The sequence below is a fragment of the Siphateles boraxobius genome, unplaced genomic scaffold (assembly GCF_051911475.1).
Source record: "Siphateles boraxobius isolate OS27281-9 unplaced genomic scaffold, OSU_SipBor_1 19, whole genome shotgun sequence".
Classification (NCBI taxonomy): domain Eukaryota; kingdom Metazoa; phylum Chordata; class Actinopteri; order Cypriniformes; family Leuciscidae; genus Siphateles; species Siphateles boraxobius.
The window spans coordinates 11,279,679-11,293,977 of NW_027508799.1; the positions used below are offsets into that span (position 1 = coordinate 11,279,679).

The 14,299-nt window shown below is 37.7% G+C and overlaps 1 protein-coding gene across 1 annotated transcript; it reads right to left on the reverse strand.

The window, feature by feature from the left end:
* Positions 1–705: 705 nt before the first annotated feature.
* LOC143742434 (uncharacterized) lies at positions 706–9,060 on the reverse strand. The gene is made up of 12 exons (XM_077235286.1): positions 8,996–9,060; positions 5,280–5,672; positions 4,218–4,341; positions 3,532–3,757; positions 3,163–3,439; positions 2,856–3,033; positions 2,632–2,708; positions 2,365–2,545; positions 1,919–2,167; positions 1,604–1,775; positions 1,368–1,516; positions 706–1,236 (listed from the first exon to the last, which is right to left on the reverse strand). The coding sequence occupies exons 2-12, from the start codon at positions 5,562–5,564 to the stop codon at positions 1,109–1,111; spliced, it is 2,046 nt and encodes a 681-aa protein (XP_077091401.1). The 5' UTR covers positions 5,565–5,672; positions 8,996–9,060; the 3' UTR covers positions 706–1,108.
* Between the last annotated feature and the right edge of the window lie 5,239 nt (positions 9,061–14,299).

The window sequence follows — 14,299 nt, forward strand, 5'->3', positions numbered from 1 at the left end:
TTGGAGACAGCCTGGTACAGTGGCCACAAGTACACCTGTTGCAAAATTATACGTTTGTGAATAAAAACGTTATGCTAATTCCAGGATCGGACTTAGTTAGCAACCATTCTGACACTTCTCCCATCCGCGCGGCCTCCGGTTTTCCTCCACAGTCGCGGCAGGGGCTAATGGTTCAAATAGATAGGGCAGAGGACCTGCACCGCCATCTATTATGCAACTATTTAGCCCTGGGGATTCAGGAGGAGAGAAGTCCTCCACCTCCACAGAGCCATGCGTACTGCTGCCACTGCAAATTTCGATGTCACTGTCCATCTTTATTATTGGGGATCAGGGGGCGCGTACTAGATCTATAGGCTATGCACGTAACGATTTTTTTTAAGCGGAAAATTAATTATATTCAAATATATGCATTTATAGTATGTATAAACAACTATATATTTTATAATGACATTATAATTATAGGCTACATGTATATTATTAATATGTTTTAAATAGAATTACGATTACTGTTGGCTAATATATGTAGCAGGGCATTCAGTTACTTTTGAAAGGACAATAATAAAGTGTCCGTGTATTTCATTAGACTTTAACTTTGCCAGCTAGAAAAAAAATCTAGCATTTCCTCACGTTTTACCACTGATTTTTAGTGACAGTCGATATGCATGGGCCACTGGCGATGACAGTTCATAATATTCAGTTCAAAACTTGCATAATATAAATTTATTTATTTACATCATTTACAAAGACGATGACATTTACAAATGAATGAACTTTTAAAATTACATTTATCAACAAATAAAATGTGCCAAAATGTGTTGAATATCAAAAACGAAGACTCCAGACAGCGTAGATAGACACGTAAAACAGAAACACCGAATCCTTGAACCCTGTTATGATAATGTCCCTGTGTGTCAGTCATTACAGATTTTTAGCTTATCGGAGCTTTGTTAGCTGGTTCTGGGGTTTTCTGGGACGAAGAGTATGAGTTGTGATTCAGCCTGTGTGGTCCTGAGTATTCTAAGGGAGTTTCCCGATGCCCAGGGAAGCTATGTAGGTTTTCGACCACCTATATCTTAAAACGAGACACCCCGCTGGAGATGGCCAGATCCTAAGCAAGCCGGTCATACTCTGGACAAAATGGTGGTGGTATGGGGATCCTCAAGACCTCATCCGCATATGGTGCAGGATCCACAAAAACTTGATCAAATATGAGGTCCAGCAGGTCATCCACATATCCTGTGCAATATGACATTTTTTTATTTGTAGATAGTTATATATTGTTTTTTCACATACCTTGTAAAGAAAAGGGCAATAAAAGTAATGTACAATTCGATCACATTTTGTAAGTAAACTCAGGTAATACATACCGAAAGTTGCTTGTGTCTTCACTTCTCTGACCCTATATTCTCCCTCCTTGGCCTTCGGAAAGGTCACTTTGAGCAGGGGTTGACCTGCTGCTGTTGTGGCTTGAGGACGCCCTGCGTTCTCGTTGTAGTGTAGTGCAGCCAGGTACAGTCTGAAAGCAAGAAATACATTATCAACATAACATAACAACATAACGGTGTATGCAAATGTGAAAATAATTTTACAATAATTACGTTACCTGCACAACATTCCAAGAAAAGGAAAGACCACATGTTTGGGTGCAAACCGTAGTATGACACTGTGGAAAACCTCAATGGAAGAAGTCTGGTAGTGAGGACTTAGCTTGGCCACATCCTTCAAAATTCTCTTGTTGGAGAGAACTTTCTCCAACTTGTAATATGCCAGAGTTCCTAAAGAATTGAAAATATTATTTTATTATATTAATCAGAAATAAGAACCGAATAAGCATTTCATTTTGACTAGGAAAGGCAAGCTTTATGTATTGCATACAGTTTGTTTAGAACTAACTTCATTGCTTCTTTAGACTACATACCAGCTGCCAGCCACTTGTTTTTGTTTAGACTTTTCCTTGGTGGATGTAGACATGCAGGAAAATTGGTGTCTTCATGTGTGTGCTTATCTTGGACATGGTTGAGCATAGATGTCCATTTAGCCACTCTTTCAGGCCCATTGCTTGATGATTTAGCAGTCCAATAGATGTGATTTTTAATACTACGCAACCAGTTACGTAGTTTCTCACATCCCTTCAACTTGCAAATTTTCTCCAGCTGTTTTGAAATTCCTGGAGATTACAATTAAATACAAGTATGATAGCACTCACAACAAGTAGACCAATGTGTAATAGGTGGTGGATATAAAAAAAATAAAGAACAATTACATTGTTATTGGTGATCCAGAAACATCCACTATTACAGTATTATCTTTTATTAAGTATGTAAAACTCTTGAAAATGATATGAATGGTAGTAAGGTTATATACCTTTCTCTATGTGCCAGACATCATAGAACTGGTTGACATTGCGCGCCCTGATGAATTTTTGAATTTGCGGGTGCCGGTCAGTCACAATGCAGTCTAGAGTCACACCACGAGCGTCCAAAAAGTCGAGACTTCTCTTCAAACCTTCCTTCTCCATGTGGTAACTTCCTTCAACTTCATTACTCTGTCAAAGAAACTTAGTATAATGAGTCTTTTAATTAAAAACGCAAATCTTCCAGCATGTTGCTACAAAGGTTTCTGCTCACTTACCTGGATGAGTTGTACGTCAACAATGGTGTTCGTCTCCAGGTCCATCATTGTGTAACTGCCATACTTGGCAGAATGCCCTTCAAAAACAGTGTTACATAATTCCTTATTACATACTGTGGCTTGTCTGGTAGATGTGCAAAGTCTATCATTATTTATCAAGCTTATCAAACATTCTTTTTTTGGGGGGGATTTTCAATAACAGATTAATTTTTCCCACAATGTACCTGGTGAGTCAGCCCTCATGTCTCCTCCAACAATGACTCTTTCCCTTTGAGATAACTGCTGTAGCATCTCATCCTGCCAGTTTCTCCATTTGTGAAGAATAGCAGGCTCAATCCACATTCGCGTGTGGCGACGAAAGGTGTCGTACCTGAAAAGTTGTAGCTTCATTGCTGCAAATATCTGACAACATAGAGAACAGTAAAGTTGCTATTCAGTAAAGTAATAAATGACTAAATGTAATCATCTTTGACATTATAAATGTTTAGTCTCTGTAACTGCATTGCGATTAATTATTTGATATTCAATTACTTTTTCAAGTGTGAAGAATGAAGCACCACAGAGATAAACGGCAGCAGAAAGGTGAAGGTTGCCCGCTGGAGTACAGCCCATAATTGGCTGACTGTTCCATTTCCGTGAGAACTGACAGTGGTGGCAGAGTTGTTCAACGCGTAGAAATGTCCCAAGCCTTTGCGATCGTACATGACAGCTTCGCTGACATACCGGGCACAACTCGAACAGTTCCATGATGCAGGTCTCATAGACAATATATTTACTAATGCATTGAACAGAACTGGATGATTGAGCTCTGAAAAAAGATGCATGCATATTAGCACAATGTGAGGGTTGCTATGATTAAAACAAACAATTCTAAACCATCTGTACATAATAGAAACTTACAACAAGCCATTTGGCTCTGTTATTGATGTGTGATTGAATGTGACATCAGTCTCTTGTGCTGTTAGTATAGAAGAGCATTCCTTGTGAGTATCTTCTTCATCTCCCTCTTCCTCAAGGTCCAGATGAGGTCTCTTTGATGGAGTCTTGAGTGGTGTGGAAGACATAACTGCTGTATGAGAAACTGATGCCATGCTAAGGTCAAAACTTGACACAGTTGTCTGGACACCTGGAATGTATAAAGCAGCAACGTTTTAGTGTTATGGCACATCGTTTAACGTTAAGAAATTAGGGTGATATGATGATTGAATAAATGATCAACTGACATACATCAAGCTATATCTATATTGTAGTTATTATTTATAATAGCAGAAACATCATGGTCACGTTTTATTTAATGAAAGCTACATAGGATTTCTATGAGTGTATGATAGAGTGACGACTAAGCGCTCATATGAATGCAAGACATTCCAATATTACTCATTTTATTCTAACCGAGTGCAAGCACTTCTTGCAATGTTTTAACGTAAATACAGACGTTTTTCCACTGGTGATTTGTATTTGTTATTACTGTACGGCTCCCACAAACATGATGCTCACTACCTAGTATGCAATGCACAACGAGGTAGATTCACATTCTCTATTGCGGCTACTGTGCAAAACGAATATAATTAAAACCATCAAAATACCGATACTTCTGTGGTGTGCTTGAAATGTCCTCGTTGTTGGTTGTGTTACAAAACTGTGTAGCTGTGATGGTTCTGTCTGGACACCAACATCCCTCGAGCTACGGTTTTGTGTAGATGTGCTGGCCTATGCAAATAAACAAATGTTTTTAACATACACAGTTTTTTCAAGACAATAACATTTTATACTGTTCTTTATAAATGTGTGGTTATACAGTATATAAACAAGGTTTATCTAGGGCCCTATTTTAACGATCTAAGCGCATGGTCTAAAGTGAAGGGGGCAAGTGCACTTAAGGCGTTGTCCCTATTTTCTTAATGAGTAATGGTTGTGTTTTGAGCGTAACATGCAAAAAACCAATCAGATTCTCCCAGTTGCGCTCGCACCATGGCGGATTTGCTATTTACATGCCGGAATTTGCAAGTGGAAAGACTGAACGCGTCTCCAGAGAGGATATGGATCTAAAGCGCAAGCAGAGCATCTACGGGACAAGTCGGATTCCACCGTATCTTTACGTACACAATATTATTCTTTTAAATTGTAATCCTTTTATTTGTAATATTTGGCTAGTTTGTGTGCTGCTGGGCATCCCTGTCTGTGTAATAAGCAGAATGTAAACACCTTGTGGACCGGCCTATAGGCTCTTATTACTAACACACTCTTTAATTAACAAGAAATAAATATTTCTATTCCAGGTTTGTGTTGGTCAATGGCGCAGTTTATTTCAGTTTCCTCAAAATAGCAACGCACCAACAATGCGCCTGAACACACACCTAGTATTCAGACCAGCACACCCATGGGCGCACAAATGGGCAGACATTAATTTGCCATTTCAACAACGTGGCGCAGGATGTGAAAATGATAGCTGCGTCAGGCTGAAACTATCAAATAACACTTGCGTCACACTTGGCGCCGCATTGCGCCGGCCGGGTGTATGATAGGGTCCCTAGTCTCTAAGACAACAATAGCTTTAGCCGCATTTGTTGTGAAAATGGCTAACAGGCAGTTCGACTGAAATGGCAATTTACTCAAAAATCATAAAAAATAAACAGTGTGACACTTACTTCTTCTGCAGGTGAAGATGGATAACGAAGAGTTGGTACTGATCCATCCTTCAGGATCAATTTTTTTGCAAAACCTGCTTTGTACTGACCCTCATTCACAAAGCAGTCTGGTGTAAAATGATTTGCGCAAACATAAACGCATTTAGGTAAATTAGGGGGCACATTCCCTTTAAAAATAAAAGTCATCCACCGCGTCTTCAGCAGCTCAGATGTTGGGAGTAAATGACGACTGCAGTGTTCATTCTTACATCCAACAACAAAACACCTCAATCGCTTAGAAGACATTCTTGTCTACAGCTGCTCCCACGTGGAAACAATGTTGGACTGTGCACAGCTCACTCAGGGCGGGTCTATCCTAAAACTGCAGTGTCTGTCAACAGTCGTGGGCGGAGCCTGTGCAAAAGTACATCACATTGCCCAGAATCAGAAAACAGCTTGTTCTGAGACAGTTTATGCTTTATGGGGATTTAAAAAAAACACTGTGTGGATTTTAATCATTAAAGGGTGACTACCAACACACATTATGTTCAAACACCATGTAAAAGTGAATTTTGCATAATAGGTGGCCTTTAATCTCGAAAAGAGAAATAGTGAATTGTCCTCGTTAAAAAGACTTAGGATTGATGCTTAAGTTTCAAAGGTCTCTCAGCTTGTAACAAGCTTTTATAAAAAATTATACACTTAAGATGAAGGTATTGGAGGCGTCGGGACTTCGATAGTATTAAAATAAATTCTACAGTGTTAGATGAAGACTCAAAAAAAAATGTGATAGGAGTTATAATATTGGATGAAAATGATAAAAAATATTGGCAAACTGAAGAATAATAAATCACCATGTAATATCATGTTAAAACTTTTAGGAAGATATCTCGGTGTTCCTTTTATATGTTTTTTAGGAAATATTGGAAGCTGAGAAAATGCTGCAAACAAGAATCAGTTTAATAACCCTTTTTCCAAGGTAAAGATCCACTTAGTATTGAAAATTGTAGGCCCATTTCATTAATTAATAGTGATGCTAAATTGTTATTGACAATATTTGCAGAGAGATTGAAACTTTGTCTGGATAAAATGATTGATGACTACCTATCTGGTTTTATGCGTGGCAGATACAGTCGAGCCCAAAATTATTCATACCCCTGGCACATTCTGACTTAAAGTTACTTTTATTCAACCAGCAAGTTTTTTCTTGATTATAAATGACACAGGCGTGTCCCAGAAGATAATAAGATGATGTACAAGAGACATCATTGTGGAAAAAATTATTACTCATCTTTTATTTTTGAACAAAAAGTGGCATGTCCAAAATTATTCATACCCTTTGCAAACTGTCAGAGTCTATGGAAAAATCCAAAGATCTATACCATTCCAAATAGTCCAAGCTGTTCTAAAGCATCCTAATTACCCGGATTCATTAGGAACAACTTTTTAATCAACTCAACAGGTGAAATACAGAAGCTCTCTGCTGTTGGTTTGTGGACAGTCATGGCTAAGACAAAGGAGCTCACTGAGGACCTGCGGCTGCGCATTGTGGCTGCTTAGAAGTCAGGAAAGGGCTATAAGACCATATCTAAATGTTTTGAAGTACCAGTGGCTACAGTGCAAAGTATTATTAAAAAAATACAAGACGTTCCACACTATGAAAAATCTCAGAGGACGTGGTCGGAAGCCAAAAGTGACACCTGTGCTGGCCAGGAGGATAGTGAAAGAGGTAAAAAAGAATCCAAGGATCACCACCAAGGCCATCCTGATGAATCTGGGCTCTGCTGGTGGCAACATCTCAAGGCAGACAGTCCAACTGACATTGCACATCGCTGGGTTCAACGGACGCAGACCAAGGAGGACACCACTTCTCCAGATAAGGCACACAAAAGCCCACTTGGCCTTTGCAAATGCTCATCTGGACAAAGAAGAAGACTTCTGGTGTTCTGTTTTGTGGTCAGATGAAACAAAAATTTTATTGTTGGGCCACAATGATGTAGCCTTCATTTGGCGTAAAAAAGAAGAAGCCTTCAACCCTAAGAACACCATCCCCACTGTCAAACATGGTGATGGGAACCTAATGTTTTGGGGTTGTTTTTCAAGCCGGTGGACCAGGGAACCTAATCACAGTAAACGGCACCATGAAAAAGGAGCAATACATCAAAATTCTCAACAACAACATCAGGCAGTCTGCAGAGAAACTTGGCATTGGGGACCAGTGGACATTTCAGCACGACAACAACCCAAAACACACAGCAAAACTGGTAAAGAAATGGTTAGTAGACAAAAACATTAACGTTTTGCAGTGGCCCAGCCAGAGTCCTGACTTAAATCCCATTGAGAATCTGTGGAGGGAGCTACAGATCAGGCTGATGGCAAGGAGACCCTCCAGCCTGAAAGAGTTAGAGCTCATTGCTAAATATGAATGGGCAAAAATACCAGTGGAGACATGCAAAAAGCTAGAAAGCAATTATAGGAAGCGTTTGATTGCTGTAATAGCCAATAAAGGCTTTTCTATTGATTATTGAGACGGGTGTGAATAATTTTGGACATGCCACTTTTTGTTCAAATGTAAATAAAAGATGAGTAATCATTTTTTCCACAATGATGCCTCTTGTACATCGTCTTATTATCTTCTGGGACCAGCCTGTGTCATTTATAATCAAGAAAAAACTTTCTGGTTGAATAAAAGTAATTTTAAGTCAGAATTTGCCAGGGGTATGAATAATTTCGGGCTCGACTGTATATTGGAAATAATATTCGTCTAGTTTTGGATCTAATTGATTATCATTTCTTAATTTAGGATGAAAGTTATATATTATTAATTGATTATTATAAAGCCTTTGACCATGCATGCATGATGGATACTCTTGATTTTTTTGGCTTTGGTAATAATTTTATCAGAGTGGTTCATACAGTGTAAAACGATTGCAATATTAAATTACCTTTTGGAACAACTCCCTGATTTAATATTTCTAGATGTGTAAAACAAGGAGACCCTGCAGCTCCTTTATTATTTTTCTTAGTTGTTATGATTATTAGTTATGTAAGTGGTGTGTCTTCATATGTTAAAAATAATATATATATTTTTTGTTCTTGATTTTTTAATTATTTTAGGGAAATATCACATTCATATATGTTGATGGTCAATAAATACACCTAGTTTTATACAATTTAAGTTTGAGCTTTGTTAGTATATAAAATCATTGGAGGGTATAAGGAACACCAAAACAAAAATACTATAGATTGTGGTAATGCCTTTTTAAGGATCTGTGCATTTTGTAATGATATGAATTTGATTCCAATACTCCTGTGTATAAAGTTCTTCTTCTTTGTGTTATTTTGTTATTTATTTGTTGGATTATTATTTTCTTGCTGTTATTTTTATTTTTTTAATTATTGCTATTTTTTATTTTATTGCTGTGCTTTGTTACTAAATAAAGCATTACAAAAAACAAACAAACAAACTAAAGAAAGCATATGGATGCTCACTTCCCATTGAAATTTTCCATTGCCTCAATTCGTGTTTGTACAATCTGATGCATAATGAGCGAAATGAGACGCAGATTTTCTGTTCTGTTGAACCGCTTTACTCTCAAAAATAACTTTTAATATTAATTTTAGATAAAGCATTACAGTCTTGCTTTCAATAATAATTGCGTTAATTAACAGTTCTTATAAAAACTATTAAATTGTTTTAACAGTTTGTATTGCTGAAACACTTTAAACGCACAAACCTTTCTTTAGCCAGATTAAAGACACAGGACCGTGGCGCCGCCTAGTGACGTCACATCACCATAACAAAATAAAAGTCCTGTCTTTTTCTGCTTCTGGTGTTTAATATATACAAAAAATATACAAATCACAACAAATATGGAAACAAACATGCATCTGACGAGTGGATAAGGGAAAACAATTTATGCCAAGTTTTCTAGTTTAATTGTATATATTTTTTTCAATAGCAAGATTACATTTTAAAAGAAAATTCATACCACTGTTACGGCTCAGTTTTGTTTTTGTTTCTCTTTCTTTTTATAGGTTGCCAGATAAGGATCCACACCTGTCTTGAATTTTTGAATGTAGTTCAGATGCCTGTCCTTTGTGCGAGAGTGTTCTGATCCCTATCCTGCAAGTGTGGTCCGGGGCTGGACCTTCATATTGTTTTCTCTTAATTGTTTGCTTATTTGCTGTTGTACATCTATAAGTTTTTCATATATAATTTCATAACAATCAAGTTTGGTCATTAATCCTTCTTTCAAATGCTTTTTCAACGTCAAATAAAACTGCCATCTCTGATTCTTTATTAAAGGTACAATACCTTAGATTTTATGCCGCTAGAGGGCGCTACATTCAAAACAACAAAAACGGCTTTGCTTGATGACGACGTGAAGGAGCGCGGAATGATGGGAACTGTTGTTTTCAACTCCACCGTGGATAAATCAGTCAGACGGGAATCGAAAATTAATTTTCATGGATGAGGTAAAGTTCGATTTCTATAAATGTTACGTTTAATGACATGCTTGTTTTTCATCAAACTGAAATAACCGCAAGAAAAGTAAGGTTTAATAGTAAATTAGTTATCACAGATGTTACCATAGGCTATTTGTTGAATTGTCATAACGCTGCGCATTTTAACGTACATTCGAACATACCCCCATCATTTGCCAAAGGTCTGCTTAATCTTTATGTATAACCTCGTTTATTTATTTACATGGCCATAAACACCAGACGTGATAAACAATGTTAATAAACTAAACATAAACCTAACGCAATAATACTTTCCTTACATACACATAACTATTACCAAATGCTACATTTGTAATATATATAAAATTAAGCATGCTGAATTACAACTTCTATGTGATTTTGGATTATGCATTCCACATAACTATCTGAAAGTAAAAACATTATATACATTTGAAAAAAAAATGTATGCATATGTATTGATAGCTGTCATGTCATATCTGTTTGTATAATTATTTTTATTTTTGTATTTATGTTGCAGGAAGACACAGATAGATCCTCATTGGAAGTATCCATGTCAAATACTGATGAGACCTGGAGTCCTCCCCAGAGCAGCTGCCATGAAGCATCACATGGAAGAACAAAAGGTGTGGACAGAGGAAAAAGAAAAGGGATGGGAAGTGCTTACAGAGTAGAAGAAAAAACTGGAGCTGTTGAACTCAGCAGTGTTACAAGAGGAAGAGCAGCAAGTAGACGTAGGTCTACACGGGGAAGACAGGCAGCTGAAGAGGACAGATTGAGGGTGTCTAGGCTGCAAGAGGACAGGATGTTGATGACACAAGTGAGTATGGACACACTTCAAATATTCAAAATAGTTTCAACGTTTGGCATTAACTTTTGTTATGTGTAATTTCAGAATCTTATAGGAAATATGAACTTGACTGAAGCTCAAGGTCTCCTGCTTAGAGTCATGAATAAAGAACCAGGCCTCATCTTTGATGCCCTCCAACCAGCTGATCATCAAGAGGAACAACAACTACAGGATCTACCTCGATGGTGTTCTTGTACAAGATGCATTGAAATGCCGTCTGATATTGAAAAGAAATGTTGTGGCATGACAGAGGGCACATGTGTAAGCATGTTGCCCCATATGTCGTTATACATATTGGATGAGCAGGTATTGCGCTTGTCACGTCGTTTAAGAAACGACATTTATGCCATTCATGACACACAGGAACCTGGGGATGATAACCGGGAATATCGCTATGCTGCTTACAGAAATTTTGTCTTGTGGCAATGTGGTTCACTTGGTGCGGGAAACCGTGTTGTCATCCCTAGCTGCTGTGTGCGTAGAGTACGTGAGAAATTCCCTGACCCAAATGCGCAGTACAGTGGATTCATCGCTGCTGTGTTGTAGAAGCATGCTGCTTAGTCAAGTTCTCCTATAAACATTTATTTTTGTTTATAAGGAATAGTTTATTCTTGATATTTGTTATTTAAAATTATTTATTCAATGTTACATTATAATTTCTACTTTTATGTTGTCTTACCTGTTTGGTAAAAAATTGTTTTGCCACTCTGCAGTTTAAAATATTTGTATAAGAAATATTAAGTATATGTTATTATATGCTGCCTTCTTCACAAGAACCTGTTTATAGAGTGCTAATGTAAATAAAAAGACTGTTTTTGTATTTTTGTAAGATTTATTTTTAACAAAATAAAATAAATCAAAAAGTGTGAAATGATTTACAATTTGTTTACATGTTTGATAACTTCTCTAAGGTGTCATAGTTACAAACTTTTCTTAGGTATATGCATCAAATTTCAGGTTAAAATTAAACTACAAAAATAGTTTGGCTGCCTCGTTTGAAGGTAAACTTCTGAACTTGGGTTTGTTCAGATTTCTGAGGTTTTAGCTCAGTGCTCGTCTCTTGACCCTGGTAGAGTAGAGCTGGCTCCTTTTATTAAAAAAACAAAAAAACAAAGAAGTGAAATCCGAGTAATAAGAGCAATATATAAATGAAGCATAACGTTGTACAGATCAATATCACTAGTAAATAAATAAGAGAGTTATCATACACACTGTTCTAAATTAGGATAAATAACTTAGTTATATTTTAAATATATAGAGAGATTTGCATAAAATTTCCAACAACATTGGTCTTATATAAGATGTTTTCCTGTACATACCTATGCCTCTACTGACATGTGCCTCCAGAATGCTGTCAACCGAAGGAGGTGGGACACTTGGAAGTAGGCCGAGTTTCCTGGGGTCCTCAGGCCTCAGAACCCTACGCCTTGGCATACCCACATCAGCCTGGAGTCTTGTGCGCACAATTTCCGCTTGCAAATCAGGAATGTAACTATAGTCTTTTGGCACCTTCAAAGCATATACAGTCCATCTACCAGTTTTTTTCTGGAACTGTTTGCGAAAGCTGTAATGAAAAATAATTTTGTTTTAGACAAATAAAACACCAAGAAATATATGGGTAATAAGACACATTGGAAGGATGATATATCAAGTTCCACTAAAAGTTCTGAGAGATGGAAAATAAAATGTTTAAATCTTACATCTTTTGGCCATTTTTGTTGAGCATTGGTGGACGATCCTTATGGTGGTTATAATCAAGGGCTGCAAGTAGAGTTCTTGCCTCGTAGACCAGTGGTGAGAAGCTAAACCGCTTGCTGACGTACATCAACAAGTGGTTGTGGAATGATTCCAGCTCACAAGTTGATCTGGAGAAACAAATTATCATATGTTCAAATTTTGAGTAGTATTCAAAATATTGATCATATAGTGATGACTACTGGTGGTGACTAATTCCATTTTGAAACAGACATGAAGGTGCTTCCATAAGTTACCTGAAAGTTAGATATCGGTGGAGATTTCTGAGGCCCCATCCACACTACTGCATTTTCGTTTAAAAACGGAGACCTTTTGCTACGTTTGCACCTCCCGTCCACACTAAAACGGGAAAAACGAAGACCCAAAACGGAGAAGTTTAGAAACGCTGCAGCTCCGTTTTTCGTTTTGAATCTCCGGAGGGCGTTTAAGTGTAGACGGGACAAAACGGAGGAGTTTAGAAACGATGACGTAGAAGGTCACGCTCGGCTCTATCATTGGGTGTCATCACCCATGACGTATCCTTCCCTGATTCGTCAGCCACCCATCACATGTCCCGTCACCGGAAGAAAACAAACAAAAACATCCTGGACTACGTAGCTGATGTTAGTGAGTGCAACATGGATAACGAATTACAAGCGTTACTGACTTTGATGTCTTTGTTAGCAGCTGTTGTGCAAGCAAATTCTGCATTTTACAATGCTATAACTGCCTACATGCGCCGGAGGCAAACTATTATTCGAGCGATCTATGACAATTCCCGTGTGCAGCGGCGGTCCATGAAAAGAAATCTCTGGTCTTCGACATTTTCTAATCTTTGCAGAGGTAGCTAACGTTACTTGCTTCCTCATCAAATCTGAGGAATAGTCCATCCGTTTCCTGTTTACACCGGCACGCGCATGCACAGTGTTGGAGAATGGTCACGTGATCCGAGTTTTCAGTCGTTTTAATGTGGACGGAGATCAATTCTAATACGCAGCTAAAACGCTGGTGTGGACGGAGATCGTTTTCGTTTTAATTCTCCGTTTTTAAACGAAAACGCAGTAGTGTGGACGGGGCCTGAGCCACCTCTTTTTTAGAACTATTGCTTCCAGTGCCTTGTGAGCTTTGGAACCACTCTCCAGCCATTGCTTGTCTTGGATTTCAGGCAGGCTACCGTGCAGGCAGTGACCAAGGTACCATTCGTGCTCATTTGTAACGTGGTGAAGCACACTGCTCCATAGTTTCTAAAATACAAATCTTTTAATCAGACCATACAGTCAAAGTACAAGTAAAGCCTAGATATTGTCGGTACTGTAATGTGTTTTATAGCGAGTATGCTGTCCACAAATATAATCTTATCCTAAAACAGAATCTCACTGCACATATAAGCATTGTACTTTTTTGCATGCAAGTTTGCTACATGGAAGTGTTGTCGTATTTAATCACATGTAGAGATGACTACTGGGAGATATATTACTTACAATAAACTGCTGTACCGTATCGGCCTTTTTACAACAGAACCAGAAGTGATTCACAATATCCTTGACCCAGTGCAGCAGGATCCTTTGTCCAGATTGCTGTGCCTCCTAGTGCCTCCTACGTATGCATATTACAGATATGGTTGAATACATTTTGTAATATAAACATTATCATAACAAATCTGCAAAATATATAGGTTAAAGTATTTTATACAAAATAAAAAAAGATATAAACATACTGCAGTTATCATCTTGGCTAGATTCTTTGCTCCATGCAATATGTCCCATGAGTGCAGAACTCCAGTGTCCTTATATCGCCCAGTTATTGGATCTTGTAATGAAAAACAAAAAAACATTTTTATTACATCTTTTTTGAAAATCAATTATATATTTTCCTTTTATATAACATGGCAAGTACTCCCAACTTACTCATAATAGATGCGATTTGTGTGTGTGCATCTGTACATATTTCTGAGATCCGCACTTCACTAAGA

Coding starts and splice junctions, on each gene's coding strand:
- LOC143742434 (XM_077235286.1), bottom strand. CDS start 5,564: ATGTCTTCTAAGCGATTGAGGTGTTTTGTTGTTGGATGTAAGAATGAA. Junction 4,342..5,279: donor CATCTTCACCTGCAGAAGAA/GTAAGTGTCACA, acceptor TTATTTGCATAG/GCCAGCACATCTACACAAAA. Junction 3,758..4,217: donor AGCACACCACAGAAGTATCG/GTATTTTGATGG, acceptor TATACATTCCAG/GTGTCCAGACAACTGTGTCA.